Consider the following 11,498-nt stretch of genomic DNA (forward strand, 5'->3'; position numbering starts at 1 on the left):
ATTTATAAACCTTTGCCAACACAGGAAAATACATCATATTTCTAAATATGCCATTTATTGTAGATTGCGATTTCAAAATAAAAGTTTCTGAGATTTAAACATCGTTTAATCACGCTGTAAAGTGAAACGTCACCAGGCCATTGGCGCCTTCTTATATTTGTTATAATACATAATGTACTTAAGTTTGTTATGTTCATATTATGTGTATAGGAATATTACATTATGTATTTTAACAGTGTTATTCAATAAAACCATGTAATTACCTGGTTTTAATACTTTATTTGAGCCAATTATTATTGCCTCATCGTTAGTTTATATATAAATAGTCATACTAAAGCCTGGTTTTCACTTAGGTCTATTTGTGTTACTAAAAATATCAGATTGTCAAAAAAATTACTCAATTGTCAAAATAATCAGTAGATTACTTGATTACCAAAATAATCATTAATTACAGCCCTAGATTAGTTAAAATAGCCTATTTCAAAATACAGCTGCATTGTTTTACTTTTTGTAATTAAAAGAGAAATATTTTGTCATTGAAAATTTCTTAAAAATAGTATTAAAATATTGTAAGTATTTGTATTTTGTCTCATCTCGTGAGCTAAGTGTATTGTCACACCCCTAGTGTCAATAAGCAGTGATATAGCTCATACTTTTCCAAGTGTATGATATAGCTTTCATTCTTCAGGTCAACCATATATTCATGAAAAAAACCTAGTTTGAATAAGGAAAGCAATAACTTTACCATAGTATCCTTTCAAATGTTAAAGTTGCCACAGTCGTTTACATGTTTTTTTGCTTTAACCCCTCTATCTATCTATCTGTCTGTCTGTCTGTCTGTCTGTCTATCGTCTGTCTGTCTACATCTCTTGTTGAATTTGTCTGTGTTGGGAGTTATCATAGTTGTCATATGAATAATCATATAAAATGCAAAAACCTGACCTGTTTTTAACCTCGGTTTCATGCAGTTGGTCCTATCCTGGTTGTCGAGCCTAAACCAGTAACGGTGGATGTAGACTCGGACGTCACTTTAAATTGCAAGTGGGCGGGAAATCCTCCCCTCACACTAACCTGGACAAAAAAGGGTTCAAGCATGGTGAGCATCTGCTTGTGGGTCCGATTAGTAAAACCTTCTTTCTGTTACGTGCTCAGTTTTTTCTTTCTTCTCTCTTACTAAGAAATAGGCAATAACTTTTTTCTCAACAGTTTACTTTTTTATCTGACTATGACATTTTCCCTCTGACTTTTTATCTCTCTTCAGTGAGTGTTCTCCATATGTGTCCTTCTTTTCCTGGCTCTGCTTCTCTTCTATATTTATCTTCCAACTGAGTTTTGATGTTGAAGCTGCAATCCTTCGTTCCAGTTGTTTCTTTTTTATGTCTTATTTTTTCTTTATATTTTCCTTTATAATTTTTTATGTATTATGTCTACAGTGAACAGGTTTTACATAGTTTTTGTATGTAAAAACTACTTTCCTTTTTTCTCCCCCCCTCTAATGCACAGGTTTTGAGTAATAATAACCAGCTCTATCTGAAGTCAGTTAGTCAGGCAGATGCTGGTCAGTATGTGTGCAAGGCCATCGTGCCTAGGATCGGAGTGGGCGAGACAGAGGTCACACTCACCGTCAACGGTCAGTACAGTACTTTTATCTTATTGTACTAAGAAATAATAAAACACTTTTTAAAACTATGCAGCTTTCAAGGTTTTTTACCAATATTTAGCTCATTGTGAGTTCTGCATGTGAGTTACTAGTTAATATATTGGTGCTAAATTGTTAGGTCACAATCCAAAAAATGGGTCATACACTCTAGGGGAAAAAGCATGTTAAATGTAAATAACAGTATAATTGAATATAGTTAAAATAGCAAAGTAAATAAGCTTATCAAGATTTAAAAGGGAAGAGAAAACACTTTAAAACCCATTTGTTGTTGATGTCAAAGTTCATGCATCCTCAAACAGTATTTTGCTGGAAATTAATCTGTCATTTGGTAGATGCTAGTTAAATAAGGCAGATGCCAGCATAGAGAGTTTGTGTGACATGCCCTCATTCTCGAAAAGTGTCTTGAAATTAATACTTTTCAGTGTATAGTTTTTTGTTGTAGTTGTTGAAGTCAAATTCAGTTCTGGGTCCTAAAGCCAGCTAAAACTAAAACTATAGGTCAACTAAAGCTGTAGTCAACTATACTAAAACCATAAAAAACTTTTGTTATTTGAAATATAATGAAATAAAATAAAGTAATAATAAAAAAACTTAAACTTATTTGACTCCAGCTAGTTGCCTAGGCAACATTTAGTTTAACAATGTACTAAAATAATTAAATCTAAAGCTGAAACAAAAATTAATAAAAACTATATAGACATATTAAAAAATATTTACAATAAAAAAAAAACCCACAACAAAAGTATTAAAACTTTCAAATTAAAATTAAAATAGAAAAATGATTCAGTAGTTTTTCTGATAATGTAGTTTCTGATAATTTGGTTTTGGACTTTTTGAGCAGGTCCACCCATCATCTCAAGTGAACCAGTCCAGTATGCAGTTCGAGGGGAGAGAGGGGAAGTCAAGTGTTACATCGCCAGCACACCTCCCCCTGACAAGATCGTAAGTTACATTGCATTCACTTGAATTTACATTTATGCTATTTTCCACAGAAATGTACAAAAATGTTCCTAAACAATTCTAATAACAGATATTTTACTGTTTTCCTGTTATTCACCATATGGATACCCATGGGAAAGCTGGTTTCAAAATGTAATTTTAGCCTAAGAAACCAGATGAGCTCACCTTAAACCAGTTTCTAGAGTTTAACTCGAACTAGGCCTGAACCCAAAGTAACTCTCTCTGCTGTAGATGATTCTGCTGTAGCTCCATGTATGTGGCTTTCAGACGCATTCCTTCTCTGAAACTACTAGTGATTCTAATTTAAAATGACTTGCAGCTCAGTCCTGATGCATCTCCAGGATGAGCGTTATGAAATATGAAGTATGGGAACAGCGAAGTTGTTCTTTTAATGCTGTAGCCTTTTCAAATGTCTTGGTTTGTGAGGTAAATGGAAGCTTACCATGAACATGTGGAGGTATGCATTTTTAAATATTCTCCCAGCTCAGCATGAATAATACAACCGTTTTAGTGGTTTTGAAAGGAGAACTGGTGCTTTCTCACCATTATCCAGCCCCATGTTTCAGCATGGAACGGCCATTTATCCCATTGCTGGTGAGAAATATGTGTTCATGCAGGCAATGTGAAGCAGATACAGTTCAGGTGCATTTTATGTACTTGAATATGCTTTTTAAATCCTAAATATTTATAAAGGATTTCCTTTTTCACTCCTGTATGAAATGTACAGATTATGTTGCACTGTACTGGATTATTTTGGGTCCATTTGCTTCTTGCAGGACCTGCCACTGCAGATGTTTTTTTTTAATAATTTATATATATCCGCTATTACTTGATAGAATGTAAATTATTTTCCTTTGGAAATTTCATTATTTTATATGCACACAATTCTAACACAGTCAAAAGTTTGGAATATTTTTTTTATGTTTTTGAAAGAAGTTTGCATTTATTTGATCAAAAATACAGTAGAAACTGTAAAGCTGTTGAAATAATTGGTTTCTATTTTAATATATTTTAAAATGTAATTTATTAATTTCTGTGATGGCAGAGCTGAATTTTCAGCAGCCATTACTCCAGTCTTTAGTGTATGAAGATAAAAATGAAATTGAAATATAAAAAAAACCCAGTATGTTTTCATTTTTATTATTATTCTTGTTATATTATAAATTGTTAATTTTATATTTTTATGTATTTTTTTTTATTTTCATGTGGAGCCCAGGAAGATAAGTGACCAAATCATGTTGTGGATCCAAATAAAGATTGTATATTTTATATTTACATATTAATATCTTATATTATTGTATTTTTTTTATACTTATTTCTAGTTGTTACTTTCTGCAAATAAACAGATACTTTGGTACTTTGAAGATTTATATGTATGTATGTATGTATATATATATATATATATATATATAAAGAGAGAGAATAATTATGTGTGTCATCTTGAACCTGCACATTTCTTCCTGCAGGTTTCCCAAAATTCAGCCTTTTGCTGATAAATATTGGTGAAATAAATGTGAAGTTCATGTGAGTGATCTCTCACACCATGTGTGTGTTTGTTCTTCAGGTGTGGGCATGGAAGGAGAATGTGTGGGAAAAAGAGAAGGGGACCCTATCAGAACGATACACGGTAGAACAGAGCAAACTGACTGCACAGGGAGGCGCGGTGCTGTCCACCCTCACCATCAACAACGTCATGGAGTCAGACTTCCAGTCCACATACAACTGCACCGCGTGGAATTCATTCGGACCTGGGACCATGATCATCACACTGGAAGAGACCGGTGAGGATACGTGCCTGCATATGTGCACATATGTGACGCTTCTGAATAAGGACAGTCTCATGTGATTTTCAGTTATAATGTATTTGTGATCGAGAAACATCATTTGTGTGGTCAATCTGGCTTCAAACATTTTTTCTGAAAGAAATACATACATACAGTACATACACACACACACACACACACACACACAGAGACACACACATGTATAATTTAAAAGTACAGTTTAGTCTACAAATTTCCCACGGGGGAAGTCGTGGCCTAATGGTTAGAGAGTCGGACTCGTAACCCAAAGGTTGCGGGTTCGAGTCTCGTACCGGCAGGGATTGTAGGTGGGGGGAGTGAATGTACAGCACTCTCTCCCACCTTCAATACCACGACTGAGCTGCCCTTGAGCAAGGCACTGAACCCCCAACTGCTCCCGGGCGCCGCAGCATAAAAATGGCTGCCCACTGCTCCGGGTGTGTGTTCACGGTGTGTGTGTGTTCACTGCTGTGTGTGTGCACTTTGGATGGGTAAATGCAGAGCACTAATTCCGAGTATGGGTCACCATACTTGGCCACATGTCACGTCACTCAAATTAGTCATGAAACTTTGTACAGTACGTCTTCAAAAATTCACTGTGCTGCTGCGTCATCTTCATAGTACAGTAGAGTACTCTAATGAAGTAAAAGAGCACAGTCTTCAATAATAAATAGCTTGTAATTCAAGCTATTTATTCTCCTAAATTTAAGAATAAAATCTCCTAAATTTGCTTCAGCTCACATTAACTCAGGTTAGGAGTACTCTCTCTATTGAATATACAGTATGTAAGTACAGTTATACTGGTACATTGAAGCCACAGTGCAGCAGTTAACACGCATGTTTATGACACACAGTACCTGTGATGCATGAGCCTCTTTCCTTTCTTTTTCCTTTCTGTCCTTTTCTGTCCTGATGATAAAGGAAAAAAGACGATCAACAAAAAGCTAAAAATGCATTGTGGTGTTTATCTTTGTCTTTTTCATTGCCATAGAAATAGTGCCGGTTGGGATCATTGCGGGAGGCACCGTTGGTTGTTCGATTCTACTTCTCCTGTGTTTACTAGCGTTAGTGTTTTTTTTGTATCGGCAACGCAAAGGAAGTAAGTTACAAATCTACAAATGAGATTGAGTTTTCTTTTCTTCTTAATTTTTTCACAATTATTAGGTATTAAAAATTAATTAGATGCTATCGTTCAAGAGACAAATTTGAGGTCAGATTTTTTTTAATGTTTTTGCTTATGCTCATCAAGCTCATCACAGTAATGTTGTGAAATGTTATTACAATTTAAAATCACTTTTTTCTATTTTAATGTATTTTAAAATGTCAATTACTTACATTTTCAGAAGCCATTACTCCAGTCTTCAGTGTCTGTGGCCATTCTTATATCATTCTAATATGATTTGGAGCTCAAGAAACATTTCTTAATATTATTAATGTTGAACACATATAAATATATTTCATAGAACCCATGATACATTTTTTTTCTCTGATGAATAGAAAGTTTAAAAACAGCACTGAATAATTAGAAATTTTATAGTCATCATTGACTGTCACTTTTGATCAATTTAATGCATCCTTCCTGAATAAAACTTCTGACCTCAAACGTTTGAACAGTAACGTAAATTATTTAATTATATTATTAGAAATATTGTTTTATTAATTTCTTATCATTATAATAATTTCTCAGCCTGTTTATTGAGCTGTGTAAACATCACCTAATTTAATCCAACAATAATCTGAAATAGTGAGTCTTTCAGACAGCGACATGCAAAGTTTGTCTTTGAGAATGTAGAAGTAAGCATGTCTCTAAATGCCCACAAAACCCAAGGGCATATTTACCCATATTTAAGAACATCAGTAATAGTCACAAACACATCAAAAAGCATGTTCACGGTGGTGATGAATCAGATGTTTACTGGGATGTTTACTTTCCAGGTCGACGAGGGGTCACGCTCGGCAAGCCAGATATCAAGGTAGAGACCATAAACAAAGAGACCCACAGCCTGGAGGAAGACTCGGGGAGTGTCTCCACGGCAACACGCATGGTTAAGGCCATGTACTCTGTGAGTACTTTTGACAACACACACAGCAATAACTGAAGGATAGAGAGGGACTTTGAGATTGGGAAGCTTTTAACATCAAACAGAATAGTTCAATAATTTCAAATAAGTTATTACTTATCCTTAAAACAAACTTTTTTTTGTAATTATTCAGTATTGCATTAAAAAATAGTTGAGATGAGCTGAGTTTTAAACTGGGTTTTGTCGACAGTATTATAATTTAAAATGTATTATTCTGTCAAGAGCTAGACTGTTTTGTACAACGTAGGAAGGGAAATTGACATCATTTATATTATTAAATAAATTAATATTTAAAAAATTGTATATCAATGTGCTAATATTTAGTAAAAATGTATCTTGATGTAATGTTGTGTCTTTTGCCAGTGGTGATTGTGCCTTGTCTTATGAATCTTTGTGATGATGAACAGCACTGACACTAAATAATTAATAACTCTGAAATGTACAATTATTAACCACATGATTTGATCTGTATGAACAAATTGTCCCTAAAATTATTCAACGTTAATTCACTAACACTTGTGTTACACAATGCTTTCAGTATATAACAATTGATAGTGAATTTTTAAAACCTGCCTAACACATAACAAAGACACTTCTATCTTTTACAAAACCGAATTATTAATCATCTTTACTTCCTCCAATGTATTTCCTCTTAAATAACATTTCCAAAGCTGAAATTAATCCTTTTTCTCTCTCAACCTCCCACTCTTCCTTTATATCCTTCTTCTCTTCTCCTTCTCTTATCTCCTGTTGGTTTTCCTCCCCTCTTACGTTGCATCTCTCTCCCCCTCTTGGTTGCTCTCTTGTCGTTTATGGTTTAGTTTTTACCTTCTGTGACCCTCTCTCCCTCCTCCCAGCCTTTTAAAGATGACATTGACCTCAAACAGGAGTTACGCAGTGACACGCTGGACACGCGCCAGGACTACGAGCTCAAGGTGAACAGACACACCGATACTTCTGCACTCACTAATATAAGTGATGTACGACCTATGCTTTGGTTTACAAAAACATGCAACTTCTATAGACCTCAACAGTCAGGTCCCATATGTAAAAATCCTATTCACTATAGAAAAATTAGCCACATCATATTAACCTTTCTTGAAAGACCAACCATTAGGTCCAAGATTGTTTTTGTTTGGGATATGCTGCTGTAGAAGCCATAATTTTAATTTGTCGAATTCCCTGTGAAGACCTTCACTATCAATATTATTTAACCCACCAATTAGAGTATAATATGTAATAGTCAGTCTCACTAATATTTTTGCATGAATATTTTGCAATAAAATGTAAATATATGGTATATTATATTTAATTTTTAAAAAGTATATAATGCAGTGTATTTTTACTAAATAATTAAGTTATTTAATAGTGAACATTAAAATCAACTATGTCTGAATAAAATTTGCAATGCTTCGTATGATAAGTATTTAATTCTACAATAAAATACAATTATTTTATGACAGTCAAGAAAGCCTTTTCTCTTATTTTCAAATGCTTCTTTGTTTCAAATTTAAGCTTGTAATGTTATTCATTCAACTGGTTTGTTTGGATTGGTTCATAACTTAAAACACTTCATTGAAGAATTTTTTTAAATCCCTATGGAGAAAATGAATGGGAAAAATTCTTCCAAAATCAAGACTGTTGAAAAATGTGACACTGTTGTGCTGTGTTTTTGGGGATAATTTTATAATAATATATATTTTTAAAAAGTCTACATTATTACACTACATGTCTTCAGTGTCACATGATCCTTCAGAAATCTTTCTAATATGCTGATTTGGTGCTCAAGTAACAATTCTCATCATTATCATTTTTTAAAACAGTTGTGCTGCTTAATATTTGTGTGGAAACCGTGATACATTTCTTCAGAAATTTCAAAAGAACAGCATTTATTTGAAATAATTTGTAACAATGTAAAAGTCCTTACAGTCACTTTTGATTAATTTAATGAATAAAATTAATTTAATAAAAAATAAGTTCCGCCTCTGGAATGCAGCATTCATCATAAAACACCAACAGTATTACCACAATGCATGTTTTTACCTGTGTACCCATGTTGAACAAAAAGTACTTAAAATCAAGTGTTCACATATGTGACCCTGGACCACAAAACCAGTCTTAAGTGTCAATTTTTCGAAATTGAGATTTCTACATCATCTGAAAGCTGAATAAATAAGCTTTCCATTGATGTATGGTTTGTTATGATAGGACAATATTTGGCCGAGATACAACTATTGAAAATCTGGAATCTGAATCAAAATATTGAGAAAATCGACTTTGAAGTTGTCCAAATGAAGTTCTTAGCAATGCATATTACTAATCAAAAATTAGGTTTTGATATATTTATGGTAGGAACACTGAAGATGCCTGTTGTCTTTTCCAGGACCCAACAAACGGCTACTACAACGTGCGAGCTTCCACCCATGATGAGGGACGTCCCGCCTCCCGATCCATGCACTACTCAGACTATCGCACCTCCGGCCAGCCAGGGGGCGCCGCGGCCGTTGTGAGCAGTAGCTCAGGAGCTCCAGGAGCTACGGTAGGCCCGGGAACACCGAGCAGCTTGGCTCCGGGGTCACGAGCGGGCTGCTACGACCCTCGCCCTCCCTCTAGACTCTCGCACAACAGCTATGCCCAATTCAACACGTTCACCCGCGCCGGGCAGTCCCAGCAGCCTCCGCCCAGTTCTGGCCCACAGACTAGCGACTTCACCGCTGATTGCAGCCTCTTGGACTCCACCGCTCAGCTCGGATACGAAAATTATGGCTACCCGCACTATCCGACATTTCGAATGGGTTTTGGTCCGCCTAGCCTCGCCCCGTTAGAAGGCGGGCCGGCATATGAGATGTACGGAGTCGGGCCAAGTGTCGGCGCAGGAGGCGGAACCGGAACCCCAGAGAATGGACTTGGGAAATACGGCAGTTCCACACGGTTCTCCTACACCTCCCAGCATTCCGATTATTCCCACCGACACACACAGAGGATGCAGACACATGTGTAAAAGAGAAGCGTCACGTGTACGTAACATAAGTTACGCTGATGTTATGCCGATATCGGCCATATAAGTACACACACTCACACAGATACACAGGACGGAAATAATGAATGAAACTGAGATAAAGGCGGAGGGTGAACAAACAAAGAGAAGCTCAGAGTAAACGGAGGCCGCGAAAAGAGAACGGGATGCAGGGCAGGAGCGTCTTAGCGTTTATTTCTCAGCTCCAGGAGCTGAAAGCGAAAGTCACAATCAAGAAAGACTGGTGTCTAGAAAAGATCTAAGATCTTTATACCGTTCACTAAATCCTGAATGCTTTTAATAAGCATGATAACAAAGGTAGTTCCTGAGAAATGAAGGGTGCCTCTTATAGGCTTATAGTCTGTTTAACAGTGGTCTCTGACAGAGATGGTCATGTGAGATACAGTACATGTATGAATTCTCTTCAATGGCTTCTTCAGCTTCTCTCCTTAAGCTTAGCATAGTTTAAAGGGCTTTTAATGACAAATTGCACAATATACAGTGGGGTCCAAAAGTCTAAGACCACCAAAAATAATTTTTATTTTATTGTTATTATTATTATTTTATTTAGATTTTGACATAAACTGAAAATTTCAGGATTACAAAAAATGTAAACCAGGAAACGCTAAATGAAGCAGAAATATTTAAGGTTCATTTCAGGATTGAAAAAAATGTAAACCAGGAAATGAAGCAAAAAATATTTAAGGTTGTAACATATTTTTAGGTCACTAATCAAAAGTAAAATTTGATCATGTGAACTTATTTCTACAAAAGATTTTCTTCCATTAAAGCCTAAGATGCTCTTTGAAACTTCCTCAAATCATGCTGGATTACATGGATCATCTGTAAAAAATGTTTTGGACAAACTGCGGAATTCTGTATGATGGATTTAATATAGTATTAATGTGTTTACCGTATTTAAATCCATTAAAGCAGTGGTTCTCAACCAGGGTGCCTCAGCAAACTTCCAAGGGGGTCTCAAGATGACTTAAAATTATTTCAAATAAGACAAAACTAAGAACAAAACATGATAAAACTACTAAAATTTGGGGAAACATCTTTTTTTATTTGAAGTACCAGGGTTGGTTCTGCCTTCAAATCATGGATGCTGCACATAAGGTAGCCTAATTTTAAAAGTGATTTCTAGACCTGGAAAAGTAACAAATAAATAAAATCTTATAACTCCTTGCCCATTTTTATAATGAATATAATTTTTTTTCTTAGTTATGGATTTTTTTATCTTTATCCAGTAATTCACAAACAACTGGAAAAATTAGCCAGTTTATTAGAAAATTATTGAATATTAGAATGTTAGAAAAGAAGACATTTAGAACCCACTGTACATGGTTACCAGTGTCACAAAATATCCAAATATCTTTATTTTTTCATTCATTCTCAAATGAAGGTCTGCATTCGACAAAGAAAATGAAGAGCACATTTAAGATTACTCGTACAATACTCTTGATCACCAAAGCAATGCGTTTTGAGACTAGATTATTCTTAATTACTTTGCTTGTAAATCTGCATCTACCTGGGTATCCAGCTTGCTGAGCTACCTCGTTAAACAGGTTACTAGCCTTCCAGTGCAGTGACCAATCCATTAGCAGAGCAGCTGTATTTGTGCATACATTTAAAAAAGCACTTTTTAGCATTTGCAATAAAACATTACCCTTTAAATTTCAACATTATGACAGAGACCAGTTGAGGAAGCCATTTAAACCGTTTTCAGACATGGTCAGCGACAGCCATTTAGTTCAGTATCCTACAAATAGTTCAGAACCATGGAATATATATAAATCTATATACATATTCATATACAGGAATGCCCCACTCTTTTCCATGGTGCTTTTGTAGTGGGGTCATTGTTTGCACTGCATTCCAGTATTCTAGCTTCGATTACCCTCATAATCGATATGTAATCTCTCATTTGCACACTAGGCTAGAGCGTTCTCTCTCTATGTTTTGAATATTACGGAAAA

The 11,498-nt window shown here is 35.2% G+C and overlaps 1 protein-coding gene across 1 annotated transcript in view; it reads left to right on the forward strand.

Moving 5' to 3' along the window:
- Positions 1 to 10,264, forward strand: part of LOC107679226 (kin of IRRE-like protein 1) — a 17,671-nt gene extending 7,407 nt beyond the window's left edge. Inside the window, exons 8-15 of the mRNA XM_016474739.1 lie at positions 969 to 1,096; positions 1,504 to 1,630; positions 2,502 to 2,602; positions 4,185 to 4,401; positions 5,414 to 5,521; positions 6,358 to 6,485; positions 7,361 to 7,438; positions 8,887 to 10,264. Coding sequence (XP_016330225.1) covers positions 969 to 1,096; positions 1,504 to 1,630; positions 2,502 to 2,602; positions 4,185 to 4,401; positions 5,414 to 5,521; positions 6,358 to 6,485; positions 7,361 to 7,438; positions 8,887 to 9,504 — 1,505 coding nt within the window. The 3' untranslated portion in view covers positions 9,505 to 10,264. The remainder of the gene's footprint in view (positions 1 to 968; positions 1,097 to 1,503; positions 1,631 to 2,501; positions 2,603 to 4,184; positions 4,402 to 5,413; positions 5,522 to 6,357; positions 6,486 to 7,360; positions 7,439 to 8,886) is intronic.
- The last annotated feature ends 1,234 nt before the right edge of the window (positions 10,265 to 11,498 follow it).

Source organism: Sinocyclocheilus anshuiensis, unplaced genomic scaffold (assembly GCF_001515605.1).
Source record: "Sinocyclocheilus anshuiensis isolate Anshui unplaced genomic scaffold, SAMN03320099.WGS_v1.1 scaffold1644, whole genome shotgun sequence".
In the NCBI taxonomy this organism is placed as follows: domain Eukaryota; kingdom Metazoa; phylum Chordata; class Actinopteri; order Cypriniformes; family Cyprinidae; genus Sinocyclocheilus; species Sinocyclocheilus anshuiensis.